We start from the raw sequence: 13,886 nt of genomic DNA, 5'->3' as shown, positions 1-13,886 counted from the left end.
TTGGGAGCATTTTGAGGCATCAAAAAACATTTTTTCAAGGTAAAAATTTTCCGCCAAAGTGGAACACCGTTTCATGCTATTCTACACACATAGAGAAAAAATTATGCCACTCAGAAGTTGACATTCCTATTTTCACACCTATAGTTTGGGAGGATGCTGGGTTAACCCCAATTATCCATGAAAATGGGCTAGCCACATGTTTGTGATGTAAAAGGCTCTAGAAGAGTATATTTTGTAACTTTAGTTAAGAGTTTATGTAGTCAAATTTAACCACTAGTAGGCTATCCAGGTGTGTTATAATTGGGCCACTAAGAGGAAGAGGCATTCCATTCTTTTGAGAGAATTTCATTCCCTAGTTAAACAAAGATAGTGAAGAGAGATAGGATGTAGAGAACACAGAGAGGATATGTGCAATGTAGAAGCCCACGGGCCATAGAAAATATTTCTTTGTATCTGCAACCATAATTCTAGACAGAGAAAGAGAGCAAAGCAACCATCTCAACTTTCAGCTGGGCTTTCTCTGGAAAATTATTTTGTCATTCTCTCCTTTTTATTTGATTTAATTTTACATGCATGCACTAATTACACTTAATTTTACAAATTTGAAAATTAAATAAAACTGTAATAGTGTAAAATCTCATATTTTTAATATGGAGTTTACGGATCAAGTTCATACTCATGTAAATAGCATAATTACTGCAAGTATTTACATAAATATGGATATGGATAAGATGTAAATAAATATACTACTAGTAGTTACTTCACACCATTATTTATGTTTTCCTCAAAGCTTATGTAAGAATAAAATTGTAAATTTGTAGAACTCATAGTGGTTACTAACCACCAAAATTTATACAATTCCTTATGATTAAAATGGAAATATATTTGTGTAGTGATTATAAGAAATGCATCCAAAATTAAAATATTTAAAAATAGTTCATAATTATGTAAATAACATATTTATCATTCATTACTTCCCAGCATAATTTAAACAATTTTTTGCATGAAAAAGCATAGGTATAAGAGGTAAATAAATATACTTATGATGTTAGGATATTCTGACACAGAGGATATAGTTAAGTATAACTTGGTCTAGTGTAGAGTTAGGTCAAGTGTTTCTCTACTATGTGCTTTTGTAACTTACAATCTGAAGCTCACGATATGTAGTGATCCGACGACTCATTCTCTCCTTGGAATTACCGACACTTGATCCGTGGCTTAACACTTGATTGGTCCATGATCTCTATTTAAAAATCATGGAGGGTCAGTTGTAGGGTAACCATTCATGAGAGAATCTTATGTAAATTTTCATTATTTTATTAATAAATTGCCTAAAGTGGTTGCACTGGTTCAGGTTGTGGACTGTTTCCCTCCTTGAGGGTTTTAACCACGTCAAGAATACTGGTGTATTGATCTGTGATCTATTTGTGAGCAGTGTCCTTTGGTGTTCTATCTGAGGAACTTACCCTGTAAATTCCTACATGGTATCAGAGTGAAGTTAAGGTCCGCATCCGTTGGTGATCCAAATTTGAAGACAATAGAACTGCATCTGACTGCAGTTTCCTAGATCTATTGAATCTGTCTACTTTCAGTCCAAGAGGAATTCTCTATTGTGTTAGGAGCATCTGTTCCAATGAGGAACCCCTTTCTTTTCATGCGAAAAGGTTTCCAGTAGCCCTAGCTACGTCATTTTTAAGATCTGGAGGTATACAGTGTTTATTTGCAGTTTCTAGTTATTTTCTCTCTGGTTATTTTGGTTTATTTATCTTTTTGTTTTTTATTACTGTATCTACACTTTCCCTTTCTGTGTATGCTATTTGCCCTGCGACTCTGTGCGATCTGGGAAAATCAAAAATAAAAAGGATTTTTTTTTTCTCATGCATATGCTCTTTTCCACCGTACTTTAGTATGATCTCGGAAAATAAAAAACATTGACAAAATTGGTAGTTTTCGGGTAAAGGTAGCTTCAAACCATAAGTTTTTTTTTCTTTTTTTTTTGTATGTCCGTTTTGGATTTTGTGTTTTTTGTTTTGAAGGAAAAAAAGAGCTTTCTCAAGTAAGCATGTACCCCAAAGCTTCAGTGACTAAAAAAAAAATACCCTCCCGCTTTTCCAAAAATTACTGAACTTTCAAACTAGCTCACTTGGTCCAGAGTTACTTTATGAGAATAAAGGTCTTGAGTTCAAGTCTTTCTTTCTGTTGAGCTAATTAGATTAAGTTTAGAAAGGGGGTGGATTTTTTTTAAATATAACATTATCATTCATTTCCGCACATTCCCGCACTTCGTCGACATCTTCAACAACTTTTCTTCAAAAAGCCATAACTTCTTCATCCGGAAGCCCTTTTTTTTTAATCAGCCTAATTTTTTGAGATCTTTCCATTAGAACACTTAGTTTCAACATCTATAGCTTCAGTTTCTATTAAAATGAAAAGTCCATGCCAAGTTGTTCTTCATAGCACGAACAACTTTCAATGGTGGTCCTACATTGTGGATTTACTTAGAAGTAGAGGTCTTTACAAAATAGCCTCAGGCCGAGAAACCAAACCGAAATATGAAGATAAAGCAGCCAAATGGGAAAATAGGCAAGATCAAGCACGTGGGTTGATAGGTATGTCTATTTCTCCAGACCTGAGATTCCATATCATAGAACTTTATACTCCTAATGAAGCAATGAAGAAAATCAATAAAGTTTTTGGAATTAAAAATGAACTTAGAGCCCATTAACTCAAAAATGAGTTGCTTACATTGGACCCCAATAATTTTTCTTCCATTAAATATATTTTGTCCAATTTCAAGACCCTTAGACTTCTCTTGGAGGGTGCTAAGGTTAAGAAAGAAGATGGTAGCCTTATCTATTCCATTCTTACTAAGTTGGGACCATCCTACTCTTGTTTGCTTCCACCTTACATTCTACAAGAGAAACCTTCATTTCTCAAGGACAAGAATATAGGTCCCCTTCCTTTGATGCCTTTTGTGATTCTAAAATAAGAGAACAAGAAAAACTCTTACACCTTGGTATTCCTAATCTTGGAAACTCTTCTAAGAAAGCCTTAACCACCCAACAACAACCAAATTCAAAGAATCCTAAGAAGCTGTATCCTAAAAGTAATGGTCCTAAACCAAACAAGGGTCCTAAGCAATTTCAGTCTTAAAATGAAAAATAATTTCAACAAAATGATAAGGCAAATAAAAACAAAGGGAAGAAGACTGATAAACATTGCCACTTTTGTAATCGAGATGGCCACTTAGAATCCAAATGCTTTAAGCAGATGGAAGCCTTGGAAGCAGCAATGAAGAAGCATAACATCCATTTGGAGCACTCTTCAACTTCAACTTCAACTTCATCTTCAAGAATGACACTTTTTGCATGTGGTTGTCAAACGTCTCGGTCTGGATATACACTAAATGTATTTTCTTATTCTAATTCTCATGAGTGGAACATTGATTTTGGAGCTTCTTATCACATGGCCAAGAACAAAGCCATGTTTCCTTCTTTAAGTGATTGTAACACCAAAAATATATATGTTGGTGATGATAGATCTCTTATTGTTGTAGGGACTAGAATTGTTCATATAGAGAATGGTCAATTTAATGATATATTATGTGTTCCAACTTTATTCTGCAACCTTCTATCTATATATCAGATAACTCATTTAGGTGAAGGTAAAATCATCGAATTTTCACCTCATGATGTTGTAATTAAAGACCTAAGAGATCCTAGACAAATTTTAGCTACTGGAATTACTTATGATTCTACAAAGTTGTATAAGTTTAATAACTTTGGGTCATCAAATCTTCCCTCAATATTTGTTGCTCATAATGATGAAGTGAGTAAACTTTGGCATGAGTGATTTGGTCACTTAAACTATCGCTTGCTTCAAAATCTATGTAAAGAAAATATGGTGACAGGTCTTCCAATGGTATCTTGTAGAGATGGTGTTTGTTCCTGATGTGTACTCGAAAAACATGATCGGGATAGTTTTGAAAACGTGCCTCTTAACATGCCTTAGTCCCTTTGCAGCTTGTGCATAGTGATTTATGTGGTCCACTTCCAGTTGTTTCATTCTTTGGCTACAAGTATTTCTTAACTTTCATTGATGATTTCTCCAAGTGCACTTGGGTATACTTCTTAAAACTCAAGAGTGAAGTATTTAACATGTTCTTTGGCTTTAAGTCCTTTGTTGAAAAACAATCTGGACATCAAATTCTTAAGCTAAGATCTGATAATGGCAGAGAATATGTTAACAACAAATTCATCAACTTTTGCATTGATAATGGAATTCAAATGCAATATATTGTGCCATATACTCCACAAAAAAATGTTGTAGTTGAAAGGAAGAATCACACCTTAAAGGAAATGGCTAATTGTATGCCTCAATCTAAAGGACTTAGTCTTAATTTTTGGGTAGAAGAAATTAACTTTTCAAATTACATAACAAATCACACTCCTACTAAGGTTTTGAAGAATATCACTCCAAAAGAAGCATGGAGCTCAATTAAACTAGATGTAAGTTACTTTTGTGTTTTTGGAAGTGAAGCATGGGCCCATATTCCAGATGAAGATGTCAAAGGATACAGACTTATTCCACTTAAGTCCAAAAATGTTATCATTAGAAGAGATGTAAAGTTTGCTGAAAATATATTAACCTACGAGCCTAGTTTGGCGGGTAGGCCACCTCTCTCTATCCCTTCTACTTCTGAAAATATTTCTTCTTCAAGTGATGATAGCAAGGATAAAAATCCTCCCCCACCTTCTCAGGATCCTCCTTTAGCTCCTCAGCTTCCAAAATGGGTCCGTGCTACTCGAGATGCAGCAGGTGCTCTTGTCGGTGATCCTACAGATCAACGACGTACAAGTTCTCAGTTCGATAGAGCCTCTTCTTTACTGGCTTAAGCTTCAACTAATTATGATCCTGACACCTTTGCAGAACCTTCAGGCCATCCAGATTGGGATGCAGTTATGAATGAAGAATATTGTTCACTATTGGCAAATGATACATGGGACCTTGTTCCCCTTCCAAAGGGACGAAAACTTGTTAGATGCAAATGGGTTTATAGAACCAAGTACAGACCAGATGGAAAAGTTGATGAACATAAAGCTCGTCTTGTTGCTAAGGGTTTTTCACAAGTTCAAGGCATTGACTATATTGAAACTGTCTCCTCTATTGCAAAAATGAACTTTATCCGTCTTGTTCTTTCCTTTGCTGCCTCTTTCAAATGGGAAGTCCATCAGATGGATGTTAAATCTACCTTCTTGCATGGGGACTTGCATGAAGAAATCTATATGGAACAAACTATTGGCCTTATACAAACAAATTCCAGCCTTGTATGTCGGCTTAAGAAATCCCTTTATGGTCCCAAGCAAGCCCCTTGAGCTTGGTATGCCAAAATGAATAGCTTTCTTTTAGAAACTCGATTTTCTAGGTGTCATTTTGACAATACTATCTACACCAAGAAAGTGGGAAAGTCTCTTATCATTCTTGTTCTTTATGTTGATGATCTTATCCTTAATGGTAGTGATCCCAACCTTATAAACCATGTGAAGTCCAGCCTTAAAAAGAAGTTTGAAATTACAAACTTAGGACACTTGCATTATTTTCTTAGTCTTCAAGTCTTGCAATCCAAGGAAGGTATTTCCCTTTCCCAGTCCAAGTATGCATGTGATCTTCTACGCCATTTTCACATGGAAGACTGTAAGCCAGCCCCTTCTGCCTTTCAGTCTGGAGCCAAACTTTCAGTCACTTGTACTTCCCCTGAAGTTGATACTACCTTATACCATCAACTTAAAGGAAAACTTTTGTATCTGACCCATACTCGTCCTGACCTTTCCTTTGTTGTTGGCCTTATTGCTCGATTTATGCAAAACCCACATGAAAGTCATTGGAAAGTAGCTAAAAAAATACTTTGTTATGTTCGAGATATAGTTCAGTTTGGGATTCATTACAGTGCAGAAGCATCTCCTCTATTTGTTGGTTTCAGTGATTCTGATTGGGTTGGTGACCCTGATGATCGAAAGTCTATTGCAGGTTATGTGTTCACTCTTGGTTCATGACCTATTACATGGGCTTCCAAGAAACAAAGTGTCATTTGTCTTTGTTTGGCAGAAGCAGAGTATCGTGGTGCCATAGAAGCAAGTAAGGAAGCCCTCTGGCTTCGTCAGATCCTGTCAGAGTTTGGATTTTAGCAGTCGTGTCCGACTACACTTTGGTGTGATAATCAAAGTGCCATTCAACTATGCAAAGATCGAGTCCAACATTAGCGCAACAAACACATTGAATTGCACATGCACTTCATCAGAAACCTCATTCACAACCATGTTCTTGAAGTGAAATATTGTTCAACAGATGATCAAGTTGCAGACATATTTACAAAGGCTCTCACAGAGGTGAAGCTTACTAAACTTTGATTTATGGTTTGAGTTCAAGAAGTCGTCACTAAGGGGGGATAGGCTCTAATGCCTCCTTCCTTCTCCTATGGTGTCATATTTGTACATCCTTTAATCCTATCCCAAGTTGTTCTTAAGGGGGGATGTTAAGATATTCCGACATATAGGAAATAGTTAAGTATAACTTGGTCTAGTGTAGAGTTAGGTAAATTTTTTTTCTTTACTATGTACTTTTGTAACTTACAATACGATGGTCACGATACGTAGTGATCCAACGATTCATTCTCTCCTCGGTATTACTGACACTTGATCCGTGGCTTAACACCCGATTGGTCCATGATCTGTATTTAAAGAGCATGGAGGGTCATTTGTAGGGGAACCATTCATGAGAGAAGCTTATGTAAATTTTCATTCTTTTATTAATAAATTCTTTGAAGTGGCCGTGTTGGCTCAGGCCGTGGACTGTTTCCCTCGTTGAGGGTTTTAACCACGTCAAGAATACTGGTGTATTGATCTATGATCTGTTTGTGAACGGTGTCCTTTGGTGTTCTGTTTGAGGAACTTATCATGTAAATTCATACATACGAAGAGTTACTTCCCACCACTATTTATGTAGGAGTCAAATTGTGAATGTGCAGACATCTCAATTTATTAGTTCCTTCCAAAATAGGAACTATGAGTTTAGCATTCACCAATGCGAATTAAAATGTTTTATATAATTTTTTCATAAGCATAATTTGTGACTTGAGTGGGAGGTACTTGTTTTGAAATGAATTGTTAATTTCACATTCAATACATTTATATATAATCAAAATTTAACCTCTTATTTTTTGGTGTTTCTTTTTTGTACTTTCAAAATATACTAATTTAAATAATAATAATAAAATGTTATAAAAAACTACCTAATAGGTTCCCTATACATTATTGGGCTGTAGGCATGGTCTATATTGGAATTGGGCTTGAGAAATTTTGATTTTTAAATAAAGAGAATATTTTTGTCTAATACATCATCTTATGAATAATATGAAAAGTATTTGAATGGATTTTCACTTTCAAATCAAAGAATAACATATTTAATTTAAAAATAATTTATTTTATTGTATGTTAAAATCCCCTTCAATATGTTTTTTTGCCCTTAAAGTTATGGAAATTCCAGCTATATTTTTTGTAAATCCAAATAAAAACTGTCAAATTTCATAATTTTAAGTGTTTCACAAGTTTTTCATGGTGGTGGATCCATTTCCACCATCAAAAATATGATTCAAACAAAATCAAAACATAACATATTTAATATAAAAATAATTTATTTTACTATATTGAGTGCCCCTTGATTAGTTGACTTTTGAATAAGTGTTTCGAAGGCTTCCTCTGCCGGAGCGGCTATCACTAACCGAGTGAGAAAGAATAATTTAATGGCAGTACTGGTTTTATGACCCTTTTTTGAACGCTAATTTATCTATGGTTGTAGGGCTTGGTTTTAGGTTCAGGAACATGCATATAATTATCAATCAAATGAACAGTCGGAAACGCTCATGGCATCTTATATTTCGTCAAGTCCTACAATTTCAAATTGTTCAAGTTGTCACGTCAAAATGGGATGATGATTATATACTCTTAATATTTATCATTTTAAGCATTTTGTAGAGTCATAAGTGTTAATTTTTTATTTGGGAAGTATTATAAATTTCTAATTTTAATTTTTTAAAAATTTGAGTCTGGCAATAAATTAACAAGTGTTTGTTGAAAATAAGGTACATAACCAGAATCAAAGATAGTTAAGGTTACTTAAGGTTTGTGAATGGAAGTTTTGAATCATAAATAGAAAATTAATATTGAAAAATTTATGTGATTAATAATTTTATTTGAGAAATTTAAATTTATATTATTATAAATTTAAATAAATTAATAATTATAATATATCAATCATATTTATTAATTTATTAATGTAATTATGCTATTTTATAAATTCCCTTTCACCCTATATACTCGAGAAAACAATATATACCACCACTACAATATATACTCCAGAAAACAATATATACCACCACTACAATATATCCTAAAAGTAAATAGGACCCCACATTATCCTAAAAGTAAATAGGACCCTGACAGGTTATTTCTGATTATCCATTACAAACAATTGTGAACCCTCACTTCACACGGTTATTACTGATTATCCATTCCAAACACTATGTGAACATATTTTTCTCTCTGCACATGGGATCAATTTATCTATTTCAGGCAAGTAGCAGTAACAACTAACATGTTTGTTCATACACAGTTCTAAAACACTTACTCGTAACAATTAACCTCCTGGTTCATAAACAGTTCTCCGCGCTAACTTTGGCTCAAACTATATTTTCAAGATTCAAATAAATTCCATGCCATATCCTTTTACAATGGCATAAAATTTGGCCTGAAATTAGCATCACCTTGATGTGATGCATATTCTGATAAGTGTCATCTTTATCTCCCATAATGGAGGGTTGAGGCTGTAATAGACGAGCCTCCATCTCAGTCTGGAGCTAACCAGTCATATATTGGGTATTTAATGTCTTCAGAGCAGCACACGACTTAGCCCGATAACACGGGAGCGGGCAAATATTATTTAATGCCGAATCCGAATTTGTTCGCTCCCGTGTTATCGCGTTAAGTCGCGTGCTGCTCTGAGAGCATTAAATACCCAATATATGGCTGATTAGCTCTTTCCTCCACCTCAAGTGGAGCCCTCCACCTCAAGCGGAGCCCGTATAACCTGACCCAGAGCAAACACTTGAATACGAAGCAGGTGGGCGAGAATTAAGTCCCTGGTTTGATGGCGAAACTACATAGATGGCCAACGTCCTTGAAGAAGGAAGCTGCATCATCTTTTCACTGGGATTTATGAGAACCTGCAGCGCTTGTCTGATTGACGGACGCAGCTGGGGATCTGGATGTGAGCAGGCAAGTCCCAAAGTTAATGCTCGTTTCATCTGTTCTTCCTCAAAATCTCCATCCAATCTCGGATCCGCGGCCTCGATAACTGTTTCCTCCCGGTAAAGTTCCCAAATCCAATCCACCAAATTCCCCTCCGACAATGGCGGCTTTCGATCCACAACCCGCCTCCCGCATGCTACCTCCAACACAACGACCCCGAAACTGAAAACATCGGACTCTGCAGTAGCCTTGCCGGTGTACCCACACTCTGGTGCCACATAGCCGGGCGTCCCCGCCAGCATCGTGGTGACAGCCGGATTCCCTTCGTCATGCTCAATCAGCCTGGCGAGGCCGAAGTCCCCCAGACGGGCATTAAATTCCCCGTCGAGCATAACATTGCTGGGTTTAATGTCCCGGTGGACGACTCTCTGCTCCCATTCTTCGTGAAGGTACAGCAACGCTGAAGCCAGCCCGCATAAGATTCTGTGTCTCCGGGTCCAATTCAGATGGGGCTGATCCTGATTCTGATGGCTATCCCCTGGCTGCCTGAAGATGAACCTGTCGAGGCTCCTGTTGGGCATATAGTCATACATGAGCAGCAGCTCGTCCCGTTGGTGGCACCATCCCTGTAACTGTACTAGGTTTCTGTGTCGAAGCCGACCTATGGTGATAATCTCCGACCTGAATTCTCGTTCTCCCTGTCTTGACCCCGCAGAGATTCTCTTCACAGCTACTAGTGTCCTCGCCCTGTCTGGCCCTTCCAGGCTACCCCTGTAAACGCTCCCGAAGCCGCCGGTTCCAAGAAGTTCAGTTTCGCTAAAGTCCTTTGTCGCGGTTGAAAGAAATTTGTAGGAGAATCGTTGAGGAGCGTACGACGAGGCCATCGTTCGGCCCTCCAATATCGCTAGCTCCCCGCTGAACAGCGGGCCTGAGTTCGCTCTCCGTTTTCTAGTTCTATCGATGAACCACGCCGACAATCCCAACAATACGGCCACGACGGTGATGGAACCGGTAAGGAGCCCGACCTTCAGCCCCCTGCTTGTGGATCCTCCGTGGGCTATGTTCAGAGACGAGTCGGGCAAGATTTCCGAAGTGAAATTCCAGTCCAAAATACGCTGAATCTCGAAAGAATTCCCCGTTGCAGCCGAGAATCCTAGGTACGCTGATCTCGGAACGGTTCTTGATAGCTCTATTGTGTGGTTTAAGATGAACGAATAGGGAATTGGTCGGTCTGCATAGGCGGCATATATTTGCAGGCTTTTGCTCCAGCCATCATACTGGATTCGAAAGCTTATCGGGCGCCCCGATTTGATATCGATGCCGTTTTGACTGAGAACGGCGGTTGCGTCGGATTTGATACCCTTGACATCTATACCGACATGGTTGTCGTCCGGATCGATTTCGTCCTTGAAGGTGTCGAATTCGATGGCTAGTTGATTCGTTGTGTTTCCATCTGTGGATGAACCGAACAAACCCAGAGATCCTCCGGAGCTATCTGGGAGAAAGGGTCCGTTGTTGGGGACGATGACGAAGGCCAGACCGTCACCGTTGAAATTCTTCAGCCCGTCCGGAAGGGGGATCTCTTTCACAAATATGGTGAAGGTGGTCGTAAATGTGGCCGGCCAGAGCGTGATGGGTTCACGGTAAAGAACCCTTCCGATGCACTTATACATGTCAGAATATTCATGGGAAGCACCGGATGTCGTGTTCGGCGATGGATTGAGATCGATGTAACAACCTGAAGAATTATAGGAAGCATTTCCCATGTATATCAACTCGTTGCTGTTGTCGTTGCCGAACGATGGGAACGAGAAACCAGACGTAGTATTTCCATGGGACTGTGCAAGGGACACCATAGCCAGGATTGGGAACAGAAGTGCCAAAGCACAGAGCTCCTCCTTTGCACCCACCATGATAATTAGACTACAGAATGAAACAATAGTCGAGCAGAGCGGCTGGTAATTTGTTAGCAATCACAACGGACGTTCACATTCATCAACTAAAGCACAGAAAATTATAGCGCCACAAAATCAAACAAACGAAAATGGGCAGAGCCAAGGGAGAGATTTTCTTCATGTATAAGTTTACAAAGGACGAGAGATACGATTATGATACCATGGAAACTTTAAAAAGAAGCAACAGAAATTATTGAGATGCAGCCATACAAGAAAATCTCGTGTGATGAATCAGGATAACCCCGATAACCCCGTACTCAAAAGTATAAGTATATAGTTCTGTATCGGATTGGGCCACGAAATCAATGGTATCCAAACTTCTCCGCCTCACCGTTAAACCACACCCCAGGAATGGAATTGAAATGGCCAGTCTACCATCAGTCACATCCGGATATAGCCTAGTTGCACATGCAGAGCCTGAATCTGTCACTTGCTTTAGCAAAGAACACGGTCGAATGAGGCCAAAGGGACCATGCCATGCTTAGAGTCAACCCTAATCCTAGAACGTTGGGGGCTGCCTCGCAGCAATTTTCATCACCCATCCCTTGCATCTCGGGATGCCTTGAAAACTGTGAGCTATTGAGCTACCGGAAGAAACTCTTTCACGAGCATTTTATTTGACATCTTAATCTACATTCTCGCGATTACATAAAGGGCAAAGTTCAAAGATTTTTATCATAATATATCTAATGTGTGGGGGGTGAAATTAAGCCTCTTTCGAAATCACCTCGGGGACATAAGTCTCGTGGTATCACGTTCAGTTTATTAGTTCCCATGAAGTCACAATTTCCGTTTCATTTTCATCTCGTTCATGGTAAAGTTTATTGGTTTCCATCAACTCACAAGTTCAAACTTTATTGTCAAGTTACCAGTTAAAATTTCAGTTAAAATTTCCGAAGGAAGATGAGTAGTTTCCATCGAGTCACATCTTCAAGGGATCAACGGTAGGAGCAATTTTTGGAGTAGATAAAATATCTCATCAAATTATTATATATGTATAAAATAAAATATATTTTAATAAATAAAAAAATAAATTATCATTTTATCTAAATAACACAACACCACACGTACAAAACCAAATTATCATTTTATCTAAATAACACAACACCACACGTACAAAACCAAGAAATTCTCATAAAGAAATAAATATAACCATTAGCCCAATGATCTATAGCCATGCGTTATAATGAAGGATGAAAGTGTAGACTCTCATGCCTACGCATTGATGAGTTGGTAAACTATTAGATCTAGTCATTGATGTTGGCTTGGTAAACTATTAAATCTGGGCATTGATGATAGACAGGTGAGTTTTTAATGGTAAGTTCATAGCAATGTCCAATTTTAAAGAGGTTGCGTGGTTTATTTTCTAATGGCAAATTAACATTTACAAGTGATTTTATACAAAGTACACACAAACAATTTACATGGTTATTTTCAAATTTACGTCTTTTGTCATTTGAATAAATTTTTATTAAAATATTTGTCTATTTATTTAATTTTATATTAACATATATACCTGAATAAATTTTTATTAAAATATTTGTTTATTTATTTAATTTTATATTAACATATATACATGTATAGGATTTTATTCATTTAATTTTATATTAGCATATATACATGTATAGGATTTGTAGGATTGATTTGGATTTGTAAAATCTAATTTTTATTTCAAAATTTAATTTTGAAGATTTTTTTTTTTAATATATACTTTTAAGTTTGATAGCACTATATTTTCATATGTTTAATTTTTCATTTTTATCGGATTCAAAATTTTTAAGTTTAATAAAACTTCTTTTCTAAGCACATTACTAATTAAACTACTTCAAAAAATTATTTTTTAATATTTAATTACAAATATTAATTAATATTTTATTATAGAATTTACACTTTTGTGATCCATAGCATGCTGAAGATTCAATATGAGCGACAAGTTAAATAGGGACAGCAAGCCATTCCAACAGCTATATTTTACCCAACAACGCCTAGCTTTGACCACGGTCCAAGGTTGTTAAAAAACTTTTAGTTAAATAATTTATATTATTATTAATATAGATTAATATTATTGTTCCATAAATATTAAGGGAAATTACTATTAAGAATAAAATATTAACTTAAAGTAAATTCCATAATATATTAATATAATTATTTTTTATATCATTAATAATAAAAATAAATTTTCCTTTGCAATTACCTTATTAAAATAATAATAATATATAATACCTATATTTCAATCCTTATCCACTCCCTATATAGATAATATCAATTGATTGGTTTAGTGAAATTTGATTTTTATTTGAAAATTGAATTTCGAAGATGCTTGAATTTCGAAGATGCTTTGATTTCGAAGATGCTTTGATTTTCTTAAGGATGTTAGCTAATATTTTTATGTATTAATCAGGTATTTTTTTAAAATAAAAGATAATTATTAAATAAAATGTCTATTTTATTTTATAATTTTATTTTGTATATTAATAATAAAAAATAAAGTCTTTATTTATAATTATCACATTTATGGAATGATTTTAATTTAAACGGTCATTTAAATTTCAATCCAGAGTGAGATGGCTTTTCTTTTTTCCATATATTTGAGAGAAAGAAAGTTTTTTTTTTCAGATCAATTTAAAAT

The 13,886-nt window shown here is 36.1% G+C and overlaps 1 protein-coding gene across 1 annotated transcript; it reads right to left on the bottom strand.

Moving 5' to 3' along the window:
• Nucleotides 1-8,674: 8,674 nt before the first annotated feature.
• LOC149231674 (L-type lectin-domain containing receptor kinase IX.1-like) lies at nucleotides 8,675-11,265 on the bottom strand. Its single transcript, XM_089376343.1, has one exon. It carries the CDS (start codon nucleotides 11,213-11,215, stop codon nucleotides 9,122-9,124), a length of 2,094 nt encoding a protein of 697 aa, XP_089232469.1. The 5' UTR covers nucleotides 11,216-11,265; the 3' UTR covers nucleotides 8,675-9,121.
• Between the last annotated feature and the right edge of the window lie 2,621 nt (nucleotides 11,266-13,886).

The sequence above is a fragment of the Pinus tabuliformis genome, chromosome J (assembly GCF_031772625.1).
Source record: "Pinus tabuliformis cultivar Carrire ecotype Pingquan chromosome J, CPIR1, whole genome shotgun sequence".
In the NCBI taxonomy this organism is placed as follows: domain Eukaryota; kingdom Viridiplantae; phylum Streptophyta; class Pinopsida; order Pinales; family Pinaceae; genus Pinus; species Pinus tabuliformis.
Note: the sequence above shows the minus strand (reverse complement) of the source record. Positions and strands in the feature narration are given on the sequence as shown.